The following is an 18866-nucleotide window of genomic DNA, read 5'->3' as shown; positions in this document are numbered from 1 at the left end:
ATTTGTCATGCAATTGTCATTATCATCTTTCAGTCATTATTACATAGATACAGTACGAAGATTTTAAAAAGTGAATCATTTCTCACCTTCCTTTAAGAATAGTAAGGACTTGATCTACATCATTTCTGCTAACAGCACGATGGAGATGGTCTCCACTCATTGGTTCACCTGAAGAAAACAATGCATGAAAGTACTGCAAAGCAGGATTGATAAAAAATTGTTTTGCTGGTACTCTGTCAGCTATTAAAATGCTGTCAAATAACTAGCTTTCACATTTTTCAGAACAGCATCTGGACATCTCCCAGGTCCCTAAATTAAACAACAGACCTTCTATCACTGTTTAGCAGAAAGATGAAATGTTTGAAAGGTGTCTTTGAAATCTGTTTCAAAAAAACAACAACAACCCAGACGATTGTTTATTTATTTTTAAAACTTGGGCACCATCTCTCAAATAAACACTCATGAATAATGACAACATCTAAAAAAATTGTGCACACTGTTGAGTCTCTGCATTACAAAAAGGGGGGAAGGGGGGGGGGAGTAGCAAAAGGTGTTAGTGAGGAAATCCCTGTTTCAAATCTCACCTCAATCACAAAGTCCTGATTACAGGTAGGTAGCCGTGTTGGTCTGGATCGAAGTAAAATAAAAAAATTCCTTCAGTAGCACCTTAAAGACCAACTAAGTTTTTATTTTGGTATGAGCTTTCGTGGCATCTGAAGAAGTGTGCATGCACACGAAAGCTCATACCAAAATAAAAACTTAGTTGGTCTTTAAGGTGCTACTGAAGGAATTTTTTTATTTTACAAAGTCCTGAGGTAGCTTTAGGGCTTAGGCAACCCATTAGTTCTAATGCCTTCCCCACCATCTGCAATATGGAGTGGGTAATAATATTGGGGTTGTTGTATGAATAATGCATTTGGACAAAATAGGTGTACTGTATGCTTTTATTTCAATTTATGTTTATAGCCCTTTATTGTGTCTTTGAGGAGACCTTTTCTATTAAGGACTTGCTGCTCCCATATTGACCATAGTTTACCCCTATGACAGTTCTCAAAAACAATTCTTTAGGTGTGTAGGAGCAAATTAAAAGAACCAAAAGCTAAGAAAAACAATTTAAAATGTAAAATCATTCTCTCTTTGAATTTATATTAAAAAAATAGGCAGTACATAAAACTTTCAGACAAGAAGCTTAAGGTTGACATAGTTACTCATTAAAATTGTGTCCACACAATAAATGTGATTACCGGATAAACAAAAGGAATCTGGATAGGTGAAGGTCATGCTTTTGTCTTCTGAAATAAATCCTTCATAAAATGGTATTGGGTTGCAGATGAACAGAGCAATGTATTCTAATGTGGCTATAAGAATTTTATTTATGGAACTGAAGGCTCTATTGAAAACTGAATAAATGATGAACTCATTGGTGAAGACATTCTCCAATTAACAGGCAGCAGCTGTTTGTCTTTCTATTTTAGGGACCAATTGATTAAAATTGCACGCCTCATTTAAACAGGACTTTCTTGTATTTTACCTGAGGGGAAAAAAGAAGCATCACGCCCTTTTTCAAAGTACTTGCATTCTGATTTATGAAGGCTTTTTCCAGCTGAATGCAAATGCTAAACCAAAAGAGACATTTTGTTTTAATGTGCATATTCCTAACATGCACATTAAAACAACGAAGCTATGAAATATGAATATGAATGGATTTGAATATTTACATATAATAAAGCTGTGCATTGTATAGGAAAATCCTGGTTTTACAATTCAGTTTTTTATCCAAATCCATTATGCTATTTAGAAAGCAAACATTATGTGAAGTGCAATATTAAAATGAACTATGAACATGCCAAACACGTAACATATTTTTAGATAATGGTGGGCAGAATTTTTTCCAATGCTTTTTTTTCTGAGGAAAATTTTCCATTTCATAAACGCATTAGTAACAACAAATGGATGCCATTTGCCGATACAATATTTGGCAAGCTTTGTACATTCAAAGTGTTTTGCTTTGTTAACTGAATGTAAGTAAAATAAGCATGCTTAATAAGATCACTCTCTAGGTATCAGAATTTTTTCCAATGCAACCTGAAATGTTTACCCTAATTTGCATAGGATTATTTCCTAGATCTCTCCCCCCCCCCCGAAAACTCACACTGTTTTCAGAACAAGGTTTCAATTCAGAAATGCCGGCCTTTGGACAAACGTGAGCATGTTGTATTAAGATGCTTAAGTCTAATGGTTTCTGGTGGTTACATAGGAAGCAATTGCAAAGGGATTCAGCCATACTTTCTCTAAAATGTTCTAGGATGGCTCACCATGGAGCACAATGGGAAATTGGTGAAAGTTGCAAGGTTTTGGCTGTGAACCTATTTGATACAATACAGAAGTCTATTAATTTCAACAGGATAATTTACTCCCAACTCGGGGAGTGTGGAGAGGTGTATGGATTTCTTGGGGACTGGAATACTGTATACAACACTCCATTCCTAACTCCCAGGACAAGCAGTTCTGTTGCCAAGAAGCAAGCTTCTTACTAGATATGTATCTTCAAAAGGACACAAAGTGGTACATGTTGTTCCTAATGCCTGGATTTTAGCTAGCCACCCAGATGTAGTGATTCATTGTGGGATCACCACACAGAATATTTTTACAGATTGAATTCCTAAATAATCAATACTGTCTGGATGCCTAGCCCAGTTCATTAAAGAGCATGGAGACTTTATGAAACTGATGAGGTTTCTTGTCCTGTTTTCTAATTTGGGCAGCCAAGGACTGAATAGCGAGAAGACAACATCAAAAAAGCAAGCAAACATTTTAAGTTAAGGGTTTCCCCCCCCCCTTTAGATAATAGTGAGAAATAGCAAATGCAAAAGGTCTAAAATGTATCCCAAATAAGATACTGCATAAAAATGGTTAATTGGGAGCAGTACTGCATGTTAAATTTACTTAATAAACTTTCCATTTAATAGCTATTTTCATTGGGTGCAAATCAAATTTATATTATACATACTTAGAATTAACAATGAATTGCCAACTTACTCGTTGTGGTTACACAAACAGGTGTACTGTAAGCAGACTCCCCTGAAGGATCTGTCACTTTAAGTCGAAATCTGTAGGTCGTTCTAGGTTCAAGACCTTCCACCACATGCTGTTGGGCATATCCCCTAAAACAGAGTAATGTTATTTTTTCCCCAAAAATTTTTTTAAAATCATTTTCAAATGTTTTGTTTATATAAGACTAACTCTAAAAATAAAATTAAAAATACAAAGGGTACTAAAAAACCGACTACCAAACACCTGTTACTGTAAATGTATGAAGGTCACTGGGAAAAAACCCATCTGCTTAGATGGGAAATATGTACCAAAATTGTTCTTTTTAAATACATATTATTGTGTCACTGTGAATCCATCTGCAAATTCATTTGCCCTAACTGCACATACAAAACCAAAGTTTTCTCAAGCCTACATGAATACCTAAGCTGCACATACTTTAAAACCCAAAAGGAAACAAAGTGTGATAGCCAATATCTGTCATACTCAGAGTAGACTCTGTGAAATCTACCATTTCAATTGGTCTACTCTCAGTATGACTTATGCTGGATATCACCCAAGGACTTCAGGTCTTCAAAATTAAGAACTTGAACATCTACATAAATGCCATCAAATATACACTCCCAGCACATTTTTCAAGGTCAAAAGTTCACGTTTGAATATTTTAATTTAATGTCTTAATATAATATTTGGATTCCCAAAAAATGTATCAGAATTACCATTACTTTGCCATGTGCTACTGCTTTAACTAAAAAGCAAAAATCCTTCTAAGCTGTCTGACATTGTAAAGAGTTTGTTTCCTAGAACGCTCAGAATTTTAAAGTACAGTACTGTTGATAGTATAAGATAGGTAGCTTGACACATGATGAAATAGGTAGTATTCAAACAGTCTAATTCTGCCACCTAGTGACAAATTCTACATAGAAATTTTCTGATGACAACAGAACGTATGACGTCTCAGAGCAAACATCAGAGCAGTCAGGGGACCACTGGAAGCTTATGTAGCACTGCAGTCAATTTATTTATTTTACTTTTACAACACATAAACCGCCTCTCCATAATGCTCAATGTAACTGATAATAAAACAATTATTTTTTTATTTCAAAAATCAAGAGGAAGATCAATTTTATCTTTTAATGTACTGAACTTTTTCAACAATTAAGAAAACTTTGTACAAATTAAATCAAAGCTAGAAGAGAAGAAACAAGAGTAAAATAGTGAAAAAGTTATGCTTTAGTCACAAAAAGCAGCAAGAGAACTAGTGTATGGAGAAGGGTCATGCGGTCCACAATCACGATCCAACAGCAACAAGTCAGACCCATCAATTATTTGATTCCATGATTATAGAACCTTCCCCTTTCAAGTCATTTGAGTGGTACTTGCTCCACTGAGATGTACAGATTTAGGGGAAGAGTCTGCAATGCATGGAAGTATTGATATACTCTTGTTACACCTACAACCACAAAGACCATTTTCAGAACCACTGATTTATGTTAAGTATGTCAGCTTTGTTATCCAAGCTTTCAAATTATTTTGTAGGGGGGCAGCACAACTTCACTTACGTATAAATTAGACCATATTTATGTAACTTTGCATCCTCTTCTTCAACTGAAAATTTTAACCATTGTTCCTGAGGACCTTTTCGTTGTTCTTCCAAGTCCCAACTAAGGTGAATATTGTGGTGGCTCACATGGCGTACAACTACAACTGGAGGGCGTGGTTTTGAGATGGAATGTCTTCCTAAAAATGAATTACATCATTTCACATGTCTGATACTTATCTTGATTCAAACAGGATTATGGCTAGGACTACATAAGCACTGTAGGACAATTGCTGCATAATTTGTTCTTTTGTACCCTCCCCCACTTTGAAACAATACAATAAACAGAACTGTAAAACAATTTTGCATTGCATCTATGGACTTCAGCTGCTGTGACAAAAGTTTGCACAGCCTAAGCATTTATTTGTTTTTGTGGAATATATATATCCTTCTTTTTGATCACAAAATATCCACAAGATAGTTGAAAATTATAACAGGTGACAGTAAGTCCACATAGCCAATATAAAACAGCAGCAACATACAACTTAATTTTTAAATAACTTTCTCATAAATAGCTTTTAAACAGGATAGTTTAACTTGGAATCTGTATGCCATCAAAAAAGCAGCAAGGTGCATTTAGAATTTCCCCAGGGAGGGAATTCTAAAATCTCAGCACCGCTCAGACCACCCCATCCTGCATAACTACCCTTTGTGTCACACATTTTATAAATGCAAGTACTGTAATCTATAGAAAAATTGGAAAAATACACAGAAGATTAGTGTGGCCACAGCACAAGGATGGCAAACAAATTTCATAAAGCATTCTGTATTTCTGTCAGCCTGTCCTTACTGACCATTTTAGCAAGTTTTCTCAGTGCTTAAAATTATGTTCCTTTAAAAAAGAAAAAATAATTAGTCAATAGAGGTAATGTAAACCCTTTGTCTTGGGGATAGTTTGTCACTAGACACCTATTCTGTTGTAGCCATAAGTGGACCACCACTCAGAATGAAAGCAAAGCAGATACTCTAACTAGAGGCAACAGGCATCCATTATAAAGGCATTCAAGTACAGTAGCTTACTCCTATAGTAAGATGGAATTTTGCCCATCTGGTCCATAGTAAACACAAAGGGGGCGGAATGTGGCTATTCATCAAACACTGGTATGATTCAGAGCCTAGAAACAACTGGCATTACCTCCTAAAAACTGCTAAGCAGGATTTGGTATGGTTTGAAATCAGCTTGGGAACTATGTGTTGAGATTCCTACATTGCCGTGGGTTGGAGTAGATGAACATCAGGACCCCTTCAAACTCTACAATTCTATGATTCTATCATTTTCTCAAACAATTCTGATGCTAACTTGAAGCAATACATCATCATCTCAATTTAACATTCAATACAGGGAAAGATGCATACTATAAAAATACATAGTTGATGATTACAGAAGGCTCTTTTTCACATGCAAAATGTTGTATACTAGGGTATCCAAGTTTAAACTATCATATGCAATGATGGGTGAAAATCCCTTGAAATCAATAACCCTATGCACACAAACCTCAATCTTCTTTTATTTTTGAGAAAACTAGAAACTTGCCAGTTCCCTTCACCCTTCACTCCAAATATGCTTACTTTTGAGGAGTAGGAGGAGACAGCCAGTGACAGGGAGAGCAAGCTAGAAACAGGGAAATCCTTACCAGTCTGGAAATAACACTCTGGGGAGCATCATATGCTTTTGGGGAGCATGGGAATTTAGAACTCCAGAGCAGCCAAGGAAACTAAGATCCAATGTTCCCCAGCAGGAAATAACAAGCTGCGGAACTTGTAATTTACTCTCCCCAATTTTCAGTGAAAGAAGCAAAAGAACCTGCAAATTCCATTGCCTTGGAGAAAAAAATACAATCCTGAGTGTCAGAATGACCAGTACTGTCTCTAGTGAGCCCTCCCTACCATCAGGTACTCCCCTTTCCAAGAATAACCTTTTTGCTTTGAAAGTGGATTAAAATACTAGCAAAGGGAGCCAGCAGGTAGCAAGGATGAATTTCATTCATTCATCATAAGCCTTGAAAGGCATGGGTCTGGTTTGTAATGGGTTTTGGATTTCCAAACTAGGTGAGTTCATATTCCAAATTCACACCATCGCTAATCCTATGCTCTGTGAACTTTCCTTTTCTCATAAAGGTATTAGCACATTATAAGACACACTACACTGTGTTCCGTTAAGTTCAGGATAAGGTATATATTGGAAGAATTCAAGTAATTCATTCTAAGGTAGCTAAGATTACTTACAATATTATATTACATTTCACTTAATGAAAAGTTATAGGAATATATGAGTTCTATTGCCAATAAACCAAGTGCTGATCATTCTGCTTGGCACATTTTACAGACAGAGGCCCCATGACTTTAACAGCTTTGTAGCAGGCAAACATTCAGTTCACACAGCTTGTCCTGCCATAGACATTCCAAGGATGACAAAAGCATCACCAAATGAATTTGTGCCAGTCATACTTGTTCTCCAACAAGAGCCTTTGTTGGAGAAAATATCAAAAATATCAATACCTATATTCTTTACTTCTTGTTTTGTATATTCATTACTTCTAAATGTAGAAATAATTGCTTTATTATATTGTTAGTTTATTAATTGTCTAAACAGATTATGCCAAAATGCAAAATATTTGCATAAAATCTATCACTATGATGCCCAAAAGAGCAGCTGGACTATATAAAACCACACAAAATATTTGAAACCAGATTAACAGTGGCTTCACCTTCAGGTCAACCAGAAACAGCTTGTTTAATATTCATTTCATTGCTGTGACCAACATGGAGCTTTATGACATCATAGAAAGGAAACAGAAACATTGTGAGTTATGAGGTTGTCCTATTGATTGTCTTGCATTTGGAAAGTTAAATTCAGCGTCAATACACTAACTAAAACAAAGAGCAACCTCATCAGGAAATCATAAGCTTTTGTCCTAATTATTTTTTGCAGTGAAAGCTGCTACATAATTTTCATACAGTACAGATATTCATATAGCTCAGTGGCATATCCTTAAAATGACAAAGAAAAAAGACAGCGATGGCACAGCTCACTCCACTATCCTTTTATAGTGTACAGGGAAAGATCAGGTTCATCTGCCTAATTACTCTATATCACCCAGACAAAGTTCCAAATTGGTCAACCTTATAATCTCTTGCTACAAAGTCAATTTGGGAGTTTAAATTCTCTGGAGACATCTGAAACTCATGAATAATGAAAAATTAAATAAAATTGATTACATTTTTAAAAATCTGCTTAATTATTGAAACCAATTACTTAAGCAGAATCACTTTGATCGAAAGTCTTCGTTCTCTATACACCACTTGCTTTGGGTGAAAGAAAAATGATGTAGCAAAACCACATGGAATGTCAAAAGTAACACAACAGCAAGCGTACATCTGCTACATAGCACCTTGACTTAGATCAGCCGTTGGGAGCCTCAGGCCTGAGGACCAAATGTGGCCCTCTGGGCATCTCTATCCAGCCCTTGTAACTCTTCACCGGGCCACATCCCTCGCCAACCCTGCTCCACCCACTCCTGACTGGAATGTGTCCTTGATTCCAGCTTGCCTGGGTGGAAATATGTGTATGTCTTGTAACCTCTGACATTTGTGAGGCAAGAGTCATATCCATTGTTCTGCACACTTCTGCCTCTGGACTGCCCATTGTTGGCATGTGGCTCTCACAAGGTTCCTCATGGGGAAAGCACAGACTGAAAAATATTTCCCATCCCTAGTTTAGATGTGTTCTGTCCCTTCCACTTTCCAAAGCAGATCAAATCAGAGAAGGATTTAGGGGAGCGTAACCAGTTCGGCATCACAGAGGGCACTGCTCAGGACTGCCAACTGGAGCAAAATATGGGGGGGGGCAAGGTAAGCACTGCCCCACATAATCGATCACAAGGCACACACACACACCCATTTGAATGGCAATGCCCATTAACTTTGGAGGCCCCGGCGCCCTCAAATATTTTATTGTGGGGCTGAAGGGACGTCAGCACCTTGGAATTGGAAATGATTAATAGGACCCACAAAGGGGAGGAGGGAAGTCCAGGAGATACTTTGGAATCTTGTCTTTATGTTGTATGTTGGATATGTGATTGTAAAACTTTACTCTGAAAAAACAAATAAATAAATTTATTTCTTAAAAAAAGACTTCTTGCTTTAAAAGACAAAGCAGAAAAACTCGTTTCTGGATGGTGAGGAGGTGGGTTGGATACTCATAGGAAGCGAATGACTTTCAGTAGTGTGCAAAACTGTTCAGTTCAGGTGGCAACAGCAGCACTTTATGGAGCTGTTCAGAAAGAGCACTGAGTAGCTGAAAATATAATTTATACAACTCTATCATATGCACGCATACTTTAAAAAGAAAAACTGGCAGGGACAGTCTGGCTCCTGTCACTATCCTTTTCTAGCAGGAAGTCAATTAGCAATTGTTATAAAAGCCATAATTAGGATGCTTAAATGTATTTATAAATGCCAGATTCTGCTTAGTTTTCCTTGTTTGGTTCCTCCTTTTCCACTAATTTAGAGCTACTTCACATAATATGAAAAAATATGCGTTAGCAACATGTTTAGCAGTGCCTTCTCTATTGTCCTTTCTTTCCCAGTTGAAGACAACCTGCTAAGTGGAGACTTGGCATCTGTATTGGATTCAAATTAATTTAATATAAGTGGTGTTATTCTGATTTATATATATGCTTTTATATATGCAAATGATATTGCTGTTTTTATATATGCCATTGTTCTATTACATTGTAAATTACTCTGGGATGTCTCATAAGAAGCAATTCATGAATGAGACTGAATGATGATAGTGATTCCTGTGTGTCCCATGGCATGGTCAATAACATATATTAAATACATACATACATACACACACACACACACACACACACACACACACACACACACACACACACAACTATAGAAATACCTTAAATAGTAGCTTTTTTAAAAAAAATACATAATATTTGAAGGGGAGATTAGTAAAGGAGCAGATAAGTGGTGAATGTAACCGCCTGTTTAGAGTACTGCATTGCAGTATACAATGGGCTTCCATTGAAAGCAGTCCAGAAATTGCAGTTGTTTCAAAACAGAGCCCCAAGATTACTAATTGATACTAGATGTTTTACCAGTTGTATTGGCTCCCAATCTCTTTCCAGGAGCAATTTAAATTGTGGCTTAAGATCACCACCTTCTGCTTCCTTAAACCTTAATATCTTATATTAAGACCCTGACCAGGGTGCCCCTGGTAACTGAAGGAAGGCATATGGTTATGATGAAGGTATTTCTAGTGCTGGCACCTCAACTATAGAACCTCATCTGGAGCCTTCTTTAGTTTTTTCAGCACAAAGTAAAAATCATGTTCTTTACTTCCTCTTTTAAGCAGTTTTTAATTAGGGTTACACCTTTTACTTTTTACATTCTTGGGCTCCATGATCACTGCAGATGGTGACAGTCATGAAATTAAAATATGCCTGCTTCTTGGGAGAAAAGCAATGACAAACCTAGACAATATCTTAAAAAGCAGAGACATCACCTTGCCGACAAAGGTCCGTATAGTTAAAGCTATGGTTTTCCCAGTATGGAAAAGTGAGAGCTGGACCATAAAGAAGGCTGATCGCCGAAGAATTGATGCTTTTGAATTATGGTGCTGGAGGAGACTCTTGAGAGTCCCATGGACTGCAAGAAGATCAAACCTATCCATTCTTAAGAAAATCAGCCCTGAGTGCTCACTGGAAGGACAGATTGTGAAGCTGAGGCTCCAATACTTTGGCCACCTCATGAGAAGAGAAGACTCCCTGGGAAAGACCCTCCCTGGAAAAGGTAAAGGTACGCCTGACAATTAGATCCAGTCACGGACGACTCTAGGGTTGCGCGCTCATCTCGCTCTATAGGCTGAGGGAGTCAGCGTTTGTCCGCAGACAGCTTCCGGGTCATGTGGCCAGCATGACTAAGCCGCTTCTGGCGAACCAGAGCAGCGCACAGAAACACCGTTTACCTTCCCGCCAGAGTATCTACTTGCACTTATGTATCTACTTGCACTTGACCTGCTTTCAAACTGCTAGGTTGGCAGGAGCAGGGACCGAACAATGGGAGCTCACACCGTCGCGGGAATTCGAACCGCCAACCTTCTGATCAGCAAGCCCTAGGGCTCTGTGGTTTAGACCACAGCGCCACCCATGTCCCGTGTCCCCTTATGCCCACCCTCAAATCAGCGGGGGGGGGGGGGCAAGGGAACCCTCAAAGCAGCAAATGGCAGGAGAAGAGGGGGATCTTTCTGTCTGCAAAGCATAAATGGCACTGTTCTGCTGACGGAACAATCACATTAGGTCATTGAATTCCTCTCTGTTTTTGATATTTTGTTGTAAGTCATTTATGATTTTTTTATTGATGGACAGTTATATTAATCTAATAAATTATTATATTGTGAACACATCTTTGCTATACAGTATTGCATGTAGTGGCCTGCTAAGTACATACTGTGACAAATAATTACTGTAACCACCCCAAGCCCTTAAGAGAGTCATGCTTATAATTCAGGATGATTATTTAATTAACCAATTACAGGATGGATCACAGATAAAATAGGTTCCTCAAAATAGAATTTTATTTTATTTTTTTTAACATACTTTTTATTAATTTTACAAAATACAAAAAAACAAAAAAACGGTACATACTTAAACCCCTTTTCCACCTCCTTCCTACCCACCCACATGGGTCCTCCCCTGCCACAGAAGTATCCCATGTTTGTGAACAGTCAGAAATGGTCCATTTTATGCTTGGATTTCTGTCCTCCTCCCCCTCCCCTGACCCCAAAGCCCCCCCCTGCCACCAGGGAGCTCCAGCAAACCAGGGCAGTACGCAGGAGGACATCCATCCAACCATCTATTGTTATACCAAAAAAAGAGAAAAATAGAAATAGGAAAAAAAGGGGAAAAAGAAAGGGCGAAGAAAAAAAAGAAAAAGAAAAAAACAATACAAAACAGAAAAATTTTTCTTGCATTCATAGTTGAAAAACCATATTTTATGGGCTTCCCCTCCCCCCCTTCCCCGGTTTTCATCCCTTTTTTATCATCTGCAACAGTTTCTTACTTTATAAAAATACACCTTTGTATCTTTTACAACTTATAAATCAATTGTTAACATTTTCATCTAATATTCAAATCACTGAAAATTCAAACTCCCATTTTCTCTTCCCGTGCCTAATTTTTTTTTCTCCCTCTATAAGCCTCCATATTTTCACATTTTCCAAAATCCATTCACTTTTAAAACTATAACTATTCTCAATTTAACCTTACATCCCCGATTACCGGCTCCACCCCCCCCAATCCAGCAAATTCCAAAATCAGCAGACCAGTTATAAACCTGTTAATCCATCCTTATAATCACAACATCCCTTTCCCTTCACCCCACCCCCTGTTTACAGTCTCTTGCCATCCAGGTCACCATACAGGACCCCTGAATTTCTTCTCTTCTCTGCATATTTTTTCCTTCTTCCCTGTGGGCGTTCTGGAGTTCCAATAATACCAATCGTGCCCCCCTCAAAGGCAGGGCACTCCATCCAACTTTTTGTAGAGTAGAGTCATCATTTTTTTCATGGTGTGTTTCATTTTGTGTTGAATCATCACAGTCCTCATCTTCATCTTTTCCTTCCCCATCATTGTCATTCTCACATTGCTCTTTTTCAGTGTCAAAAGCTTCATCTCCTAGAAAATCATATTCCGCCATCACCTCCTGAAATTTCTGCTGTAACTCCTGTCGTCGTGTCTCCTCTTGACATAACTCTATTCTTGTTTCCCACATTAAGGTCAAAACAGACCGCTGGAACTCAGGGGAACACTTTTTTGTTGACATATTTCAGTCCTGCCAAGGTCAAAACTTATCACGTGGGGTGGAATATGATCACAGTTTATTTTCTCGACTCCATTTTAACAAGCTGGCTGCATTCTTCAAGTCTTGTTAACAATAAAGTTCGAACTCACATTTCACAAGCACTTAAGCCAAAAAAGAAATTCCACAAAGTCCAGAAATACAAAGTGAAGTAAAAATTGACTTATAAATCCTGATCAACTCACTGAATTGCCTAGGCTGCCGGCTCCCGAGGGAAAGGAAGGTTTTTCTTAGGCTTTACCTCATTGCTGCAGGGCAGTCATAAACCACAGTCTCTCTCCCCTTTTCACCCTGCATCAAAGGGGATATTCTCTTTGATGCCTTTGAGGGATCCTTTTGAATTACAAATCTTCTGTTTATGGCTTCGGGTTTCTATTTACTGTCTCTTTGTTGCCGTGGGGGGGGGTGGCTTCCTCTTTTCTCCCCTCTCTCCCAGACCAAATTGTTTTATAATCCAAATCGTGAGGTTACTTACAGTCTTTTCCAATCGTTTTATTTTCGGAAGAATCCAGCGCTCTCCGCCTTCGGCTTGAAGCTTCTCCCTGCTAGAATAACGTTGCCGCTCAAAATGGCCCCCGCGACTTCTACCCTCCTCGCTCCGGAGCTCTTATTAGAGCTAACCGAAGAGTTGGGGAGTCCGGATTGGGTCTGTGCCGAGCAAATTGCCCTCGGGACGCCCTTCCCGAGGTTCTAAGGGGCGCAGCGTTGCTCTCGCTGCCCTCCCCACTCCTAGCAGAGACGGGCCGTCTCGGAGACGAGACGAAACCCCGCCGATCGACGCTGGCGCTGAACCCGGAAGCTCAAAATAGAATTTTATCGCCTATCATGGGCAGTTCAGTTCTGGGGTGGGGGGATTAGATACAGTATAACAGAGATACAGTCATACCTCGGGTATGTTCGCAACCTGAAGCGTTCGCACTCCGCATGCAATTCGGCACTTCTGCGCATGACGTCATTTTGTGCTTCTGCGCATGCGCTGAAACCCGGAAGTAACCCATTCCAGTACTTCCAGGTTCGGCGTGGTCCATAACCCGAAAACGCACAACCCGCAGCGTTCATAACCCAAGGTATGACTATGTAAGACTGCAGTTCCACAGCCATTCATTTTACTCCAGTTGCCACAGAAAAAATACTGGAAAGCTCTATATGCCATGTAGCAGAAGTGGGAAACCTTTGGCGCTCCGAAATTGTTTAACCACAATTCCCATTCAGCCTTGACTATTGGCTAGAGTTGATGGGGGATATAGTTCATCCAGAGGGCTGTTCCACATGCATGTTATACAGGCAGCAGTGGATGGTGTGCTGGGGTTGCACCATTCACCTGACCTCTGGCTGAGTCACTACAGCAAAATGGAACAAGGGGTGTGGCAAATGTGTCTGTGCTTCTTGCAACACTTCTCTCTCTCTCTCTCTCTCTCTCTCTCTGTCATGGTATGCTGCAGCAACTCAACAGGAAAGAGGTAATGTGAATGGCAGAGCTCTGCCACACTGCTGCATATAGGAAAGGTGGATGCATTCAGACTTTTGTTTAAAAAAAAACCCCACAACTTCATAGATTACTAAAAAATCCAGGTTTAATTAATTTAAACAACTAATGGCATGCTGGCCATTATTTTAAATTTTTATTTAATTATGCTAATAAATAACTACATAAATAAGTGATCAGAAGTGATGACTAAATATCTTGGGCACAATTCACAATTTATTTTATTTTTAAGTTTTATATTCTCTTACAGCATTTCTCATTAAGCCAATAAGGCATATATAATATTTGTCTGACACCAAAGAAATCTAACAGCAGGAAAAGGAACATTTTTTTTCTTGGGAGAGCTGCAATAAAACCTGATAACAAGCTTGCTGGCCTTTTCCTCCTCACAGAAGTACATACTCTCTTAACAAGAAACACCTCATTTACTGAACAAACCTTTCCATTAGCAGCAACTACACACACACACGCACACGCACACACACACACATTCTTATGAAGAACAGAATACTTAACTTAAACCTTTCAGTGTAAATGTGATGAGTAGCTTAGGAAGCAAGATCTGAAAGTTCTGACATGAATAAATCACAATAAAAAACTGACACAGATATTCCATTGTTATAAAAGGCAAGATTCCAACATGAAATACAGGTGCCTATTTTATTTTATGTCTTACTAGAGCTACTGTGCCTTTCCAGCGTTCATACAACAGTTAAGTAGCCCAATAGCCTTATAAGCTGGCATGTAAAGAACTAACCACACAGATAGCCACTTTAATTTGCAGTTAACCAACTTTAATTTGTGACGCAAAGACCATAGTTATGTGTTAATAAGCTGGTAGTTTAAGTGTTTTTGCTGCCTTCTGAACAGGGGATTATCAGACCCTGATCAGAGTGTCTCCAATTTCTGAGATGCGGTGGGGGTTGCTTTAAAAGGTAAAGGGACCCCTGACCATTAGGTCCAGTCGTGAGCGACTCTGGGGTTGCGACGCTCATCTCGCGTACAGCTTCCAGGTCATGTGGCCAGCATGACTAAGCCGCTTCTGGCAAACCAGAGCAGCACACGGTAACGCCGTTTACCTTCCCACCAGAGCGGTACCTATTTATCTACTTGCACTTTGACGTGCTTTCGAACTTCTAGGTTGGCAGGAGCTGGGACCAAGCAACGGGAGCTCACCCCTTCACGGGGATTCGAACTGCTGACCTTCTGATCAGCAAGCTCTAGGCTCTGGTTTAACCCACAGCGCCACCCGCGTCCCATTGGGGGTTGCTTTACACCCTGCCATAAGTGCAAGTCTTTGAGGTGGAAGTTGTGCACCCTACTCAACAGAATGAGCAGAAATTCCCCCAAATACAAGAGGTTTGGCCAACTACATTTTGAAGTAGGTGAATTAATACACATTAACATCTGAAGAACCTCTCCCCAGTAAGACCTGAGCAAATGTATGTTTGCAGCCTTAATGAGTGAAACCCCACTGTTGAAGACTGAACAAATCATACAAAAACAAAATATTTCTCAAAGCAAAATATTCCTTTAAAGTTTGTTGGGGTGTTGTCCAGGCTCTAGACACCAATCACAATTTCGTGAAAGCACCTCCACCTCCAGTCTGGATAAGTTTGCAAAGGGTGGGTCTTAACTGTGGTCCGTTGAGGTTCGGAAGGACTGCCCTTTCACAGAGCCTTATCAACATCACTACCGCATTCCTCTGGTTTATGAAAAACCAAATAAATAGAAATAACCAGTGACTGAATTTGGGGTGATGCGGAATGTACCTGGTAAAATTTTGCTTGCTCTGATATGGTGTTGATAAGCTTTAATCATACCTAGGGTCTAAAGCAAATGGAATGTCCCCCATTCACTACTGGCCTTGACCCTGCCCACTATGGGTATGAAAAAGGTTTTCCCACCTCTGGTCTAAACAATCACTACTTTGGGATCAAGGACTTTTTTTATTTTCCCTTGCCCCTATCGTGTGAGGTTTAGTTTACTTGTATGAAAAGTTCTGTTTGCAGATGGAGGCAGTAAATCCAGCAAAGGAATGATATATTTGTTCAGAAATTAGTCAATGGGTTTTAAATGCACATTCTGAATGTTGATAAATTAAGCTCTTGTTTTCCTGAATGATGCAACTGACTATTTCTGCTAGTGATTCTTCAAGGTACCATTGTTTCATAATGAAGTCTTGTTTCTCTCATGAACAACTGATAAATAAAACTGTGTTGCAGCTTAAATAACAGGATGAAATCTAGTGGTTTACAATATAATATTGGTACGATTTCCTACCAGCTATGGAAAAATCTTTCCAGGTTTGTTCTAGTGCCTGACCTACAGAATTTCACAGCACTATTCCCATTCAGTCCTTGCTGTGCAAAATCATGCTACCCATTCCCCATTCCTCACAGTCCCCAAGTTCCTACTTTCCAGCATTTTCTTCCATCGATACCTCCTGTTCCAAGCGACATACACACTCTGCTATCTGAGGCTCACACTCCTTCATTGATTTGACATCATCATGCTTGCTGCTCCTATTCTCACTCCTACAGCTCACAACCCCAGGCGTTCCTCCTTTTTATGGATTCCAATTTTCTATTACCTTAAAAAAAAAAAGCCCCCCTTCCCTACAAACACAGAGAATATCTTACAGGTATCCCATTTCAGACATGCAACTAGCGTATCCCTTAAAGGCAGCAGGTGTGTGTGTGTTGTAATTTGGCAACTACGAAAGTAAAGGCACCCAGTATCCAGGACTCCAACTACCGGTAACTCCCATAGGCTTATCAAGCCAGAGATGGCTTGCCACCTCCTCCCTGCGCTTTTAACAGCTATAGTGACATATCCAGCTCCCAAGAGACTGCGATCTACTCCCGGTATAAAAAACACTGGCAGTGATCTACCCATTGTCATTGGAGGGAGGCGGAGCGTGCGTGGGGTGGGTGGGTGGATTGCCCAGAGTTGTTGAGCTTTTGGAGGGGAGGATTGCACAGAGGTTTTTTAGTTTCCTTCCCCCCCCCCGTAACTTTTTGTGCATGATGAGGATCCCGCGATCTACCAGGATCAGCCGGGGATCTACCAACCGGCAGAAACCCAACGAGGTTAAGCTTCCCTTTTCACTGAATCTCCATATGCTGAGGAAAATCTGCATCCTTGACTTTTTCTGCAGATCTTGCCAGTTCGGGGAACCTTACAAAAAAAAAAAAGACAACCCTATTCTACCTCCTCCCCAATCCTATGGCAAGTGCTCTGTTTAAGGCGGCGGCCTCGGATCCAAGTGGTAATGAAAAACCAGGAGACATGTTTTATGTCTGAGGGGGAAGGGGAATGAACTCTGTGCATGCTCAGGGGCATTTTTTAATTTTTAATATTATTTCAAACGCTGTTTGAGTCGTGGCTGAAACAAATGTCTCCCTCCTCATCCCTCACCCCACCCCCTGCCCTCTCAGTTTTCGACGAGGTCCTCTCACCCCTCTTCCCTTCCTCCTTCTCAGCCTTCCCGTCCGCTCCGCTACTTTTCTCCTCACCTCCGCCGGCCTCCATGAGCAGCGCCCGGTTGAGATTCCTCCCGCAGGCTGGGCCGCGCCCAGAGTCCCGTTGCCATAGCAACGCCAACGGCCTGGCCAGGAGACCAAACTAGGCCGAAGTCGAAACCAAGGGTGGAGAAAGGGAGGGAGAAAAGGCGGTAAGGAGTGGCCCATTATCACTCTGTCCTCCGCCACCCTGAATCTTGAGAATGAGCTGAGGAAGTAGCAGGAATGGGCCATGTCAGGTGCGATGCAGAAATTGGGCACGACTCGAATGCACGACTCAGATTAAGGGTCACTTAAATTAGAGTCACTAGGAAGCCCTGCTGGATTTTTTTTAATTCTTAATTGAAAATGTTTTCAGGAGCAAGAGCAATCCTATGCAAAAGAAGCATGCGGGTGTAAATGAAGCCAGTGTAGTTACAACAGATTCAAACCCTGTTGCTGCAGCTGCTGCTGTTCTGCCTTAGCCTGCAGAGGGAAAATAAGCCTTTCAAATAGTGTGCTATGCTAGATTGTTAGGCCACCGAAGCTGAATGGGTTTAGGATCCATCCTAAGTCCCTTTTGCAACCACTTTAGCTCAGCCAGAGCCAGCTGTGCCAGGATGAGGAAATTACACCTGCATAACTTCAGCTGAGCTGGATTGGAAATTTAACACTGGCTGAGCTGGGAATCAGCCAGCTAAACCAAATACTGTACAGTATCTGCTCATCCCAGTGGACTTTGTCTAGGACTGCCCCTTCATCTGTCCTTTATGTGATTTAAGCAGTAACGTCTCATTCTCCCACACTGTTTTCTAAATTCTAGAACACTTCAGATTTTACTACAGTACAGTGTTTCAAATGTTTGGCCTAAATTTAAAACACGTTTCTAATTATACATTTATACGGTTGCTGCACAGAGCTGCCTGCTTCCCCCAGTTTTGCACTGCACATCCTGTGGTAAAATCTATTGTAATGGGATTAAGCAACCATGTGACCCTTTTCACAATCAGAAACAATAATCTCACCCTGTAGCCTTCTATTCACAATGAATCAGGATGGAGACACGTGTGACAAAGCAGAGGCTCAGCAGAATCCTTAATCACCAGACCAGCAAGAGAGAAGCTGCAGAATACACTGCAAGAAAGCAAACCAACTACTTACTAATTGGTCTGATCTGGAGGGAAAATACATCAATTCAATATGCAGGAAGTCGATCGTTTTCTGCAGAACTGTATCTCCAGGAGTGAATCATTTTAAATGTGGGTGTTTTAGTTTTTAGACGTCTCTCAAATAAACTTTCTGATGAATCAGCCTCACAGAGGTGACAAAGAAATAAAGAAGGGAAAGAGAA

At 40.1% G+C, this 18866-nt stretch overlaps 1 protein-coding gene and 1 non-coding gene across 6 annotated transcripts in view; one reads left to right on the top strand and one right to left on the bottom strand.

Moving 5' to 3' along the window:
• The window catches only part of FANK1 (fibronectin type III and ankyrin repeat domains 1), a 31085-nt gene extending 13491 nt beyond the window's left edge, over positions 1-17594 (bottom strand). For 4 of the 5 annotated variants that reach the window (XM_060274819.1, XM_060274821.1, XM_060274822.1 and 1 more), the window contains exons 1-4: positions 17474-17567; positions 4614-4791; positions 3040-3164; positions 87-168 (exon numbers count right to left, since the gene is read on the bottom strand). In XM_060274819.1, coding sequence (XP_060130802.1) covers positions 87-168; positions 3040-3164; positions 4614-4791; positions 17474-17546 — 458 coding nt within the window. In that variant the 5' untranslated portion in view covers positions 17547-17567. Of the gene's footprint in view, positions 1-86; positions 169-3039; positions 3165-4613; positions 4792-17473 lie in introns of all 5 variants that reach the window. The other variant, XM_035138386.2, reaches the window with a different exon arrangement.
• Positions 5320-5425, top strand: LOC118096669 (U6 spliceosomal RNA). The gene has a single exon (XR_004693948.1). It is a non-coding gene; the product is annotated as a U6 spliceosomal RNA (small nuclear RNA).
• Positions 17595-18866: the final 1272 nt, after the last annotated feature.

Source organism: Zootoca vivipara, chromosome 5, assembly GCF_963506605.1.
Source record: "Zootoca vivipara chromosome 5, rZooViv1.1, whole genome shotgun sequence".
In the NCBI taxonomy this organism is placed as follows: domain Eukaryota; kingdom Metazoa; phylum Chordata; class Lepidosauria; order Squamata; family Lacertidae; genus Zootoca; species Zootoca vivipara.
Note: the sequence above shows the minus strand (reverse complement) of the source record. Positions and strands in the feature narration are given on the sequence as shown.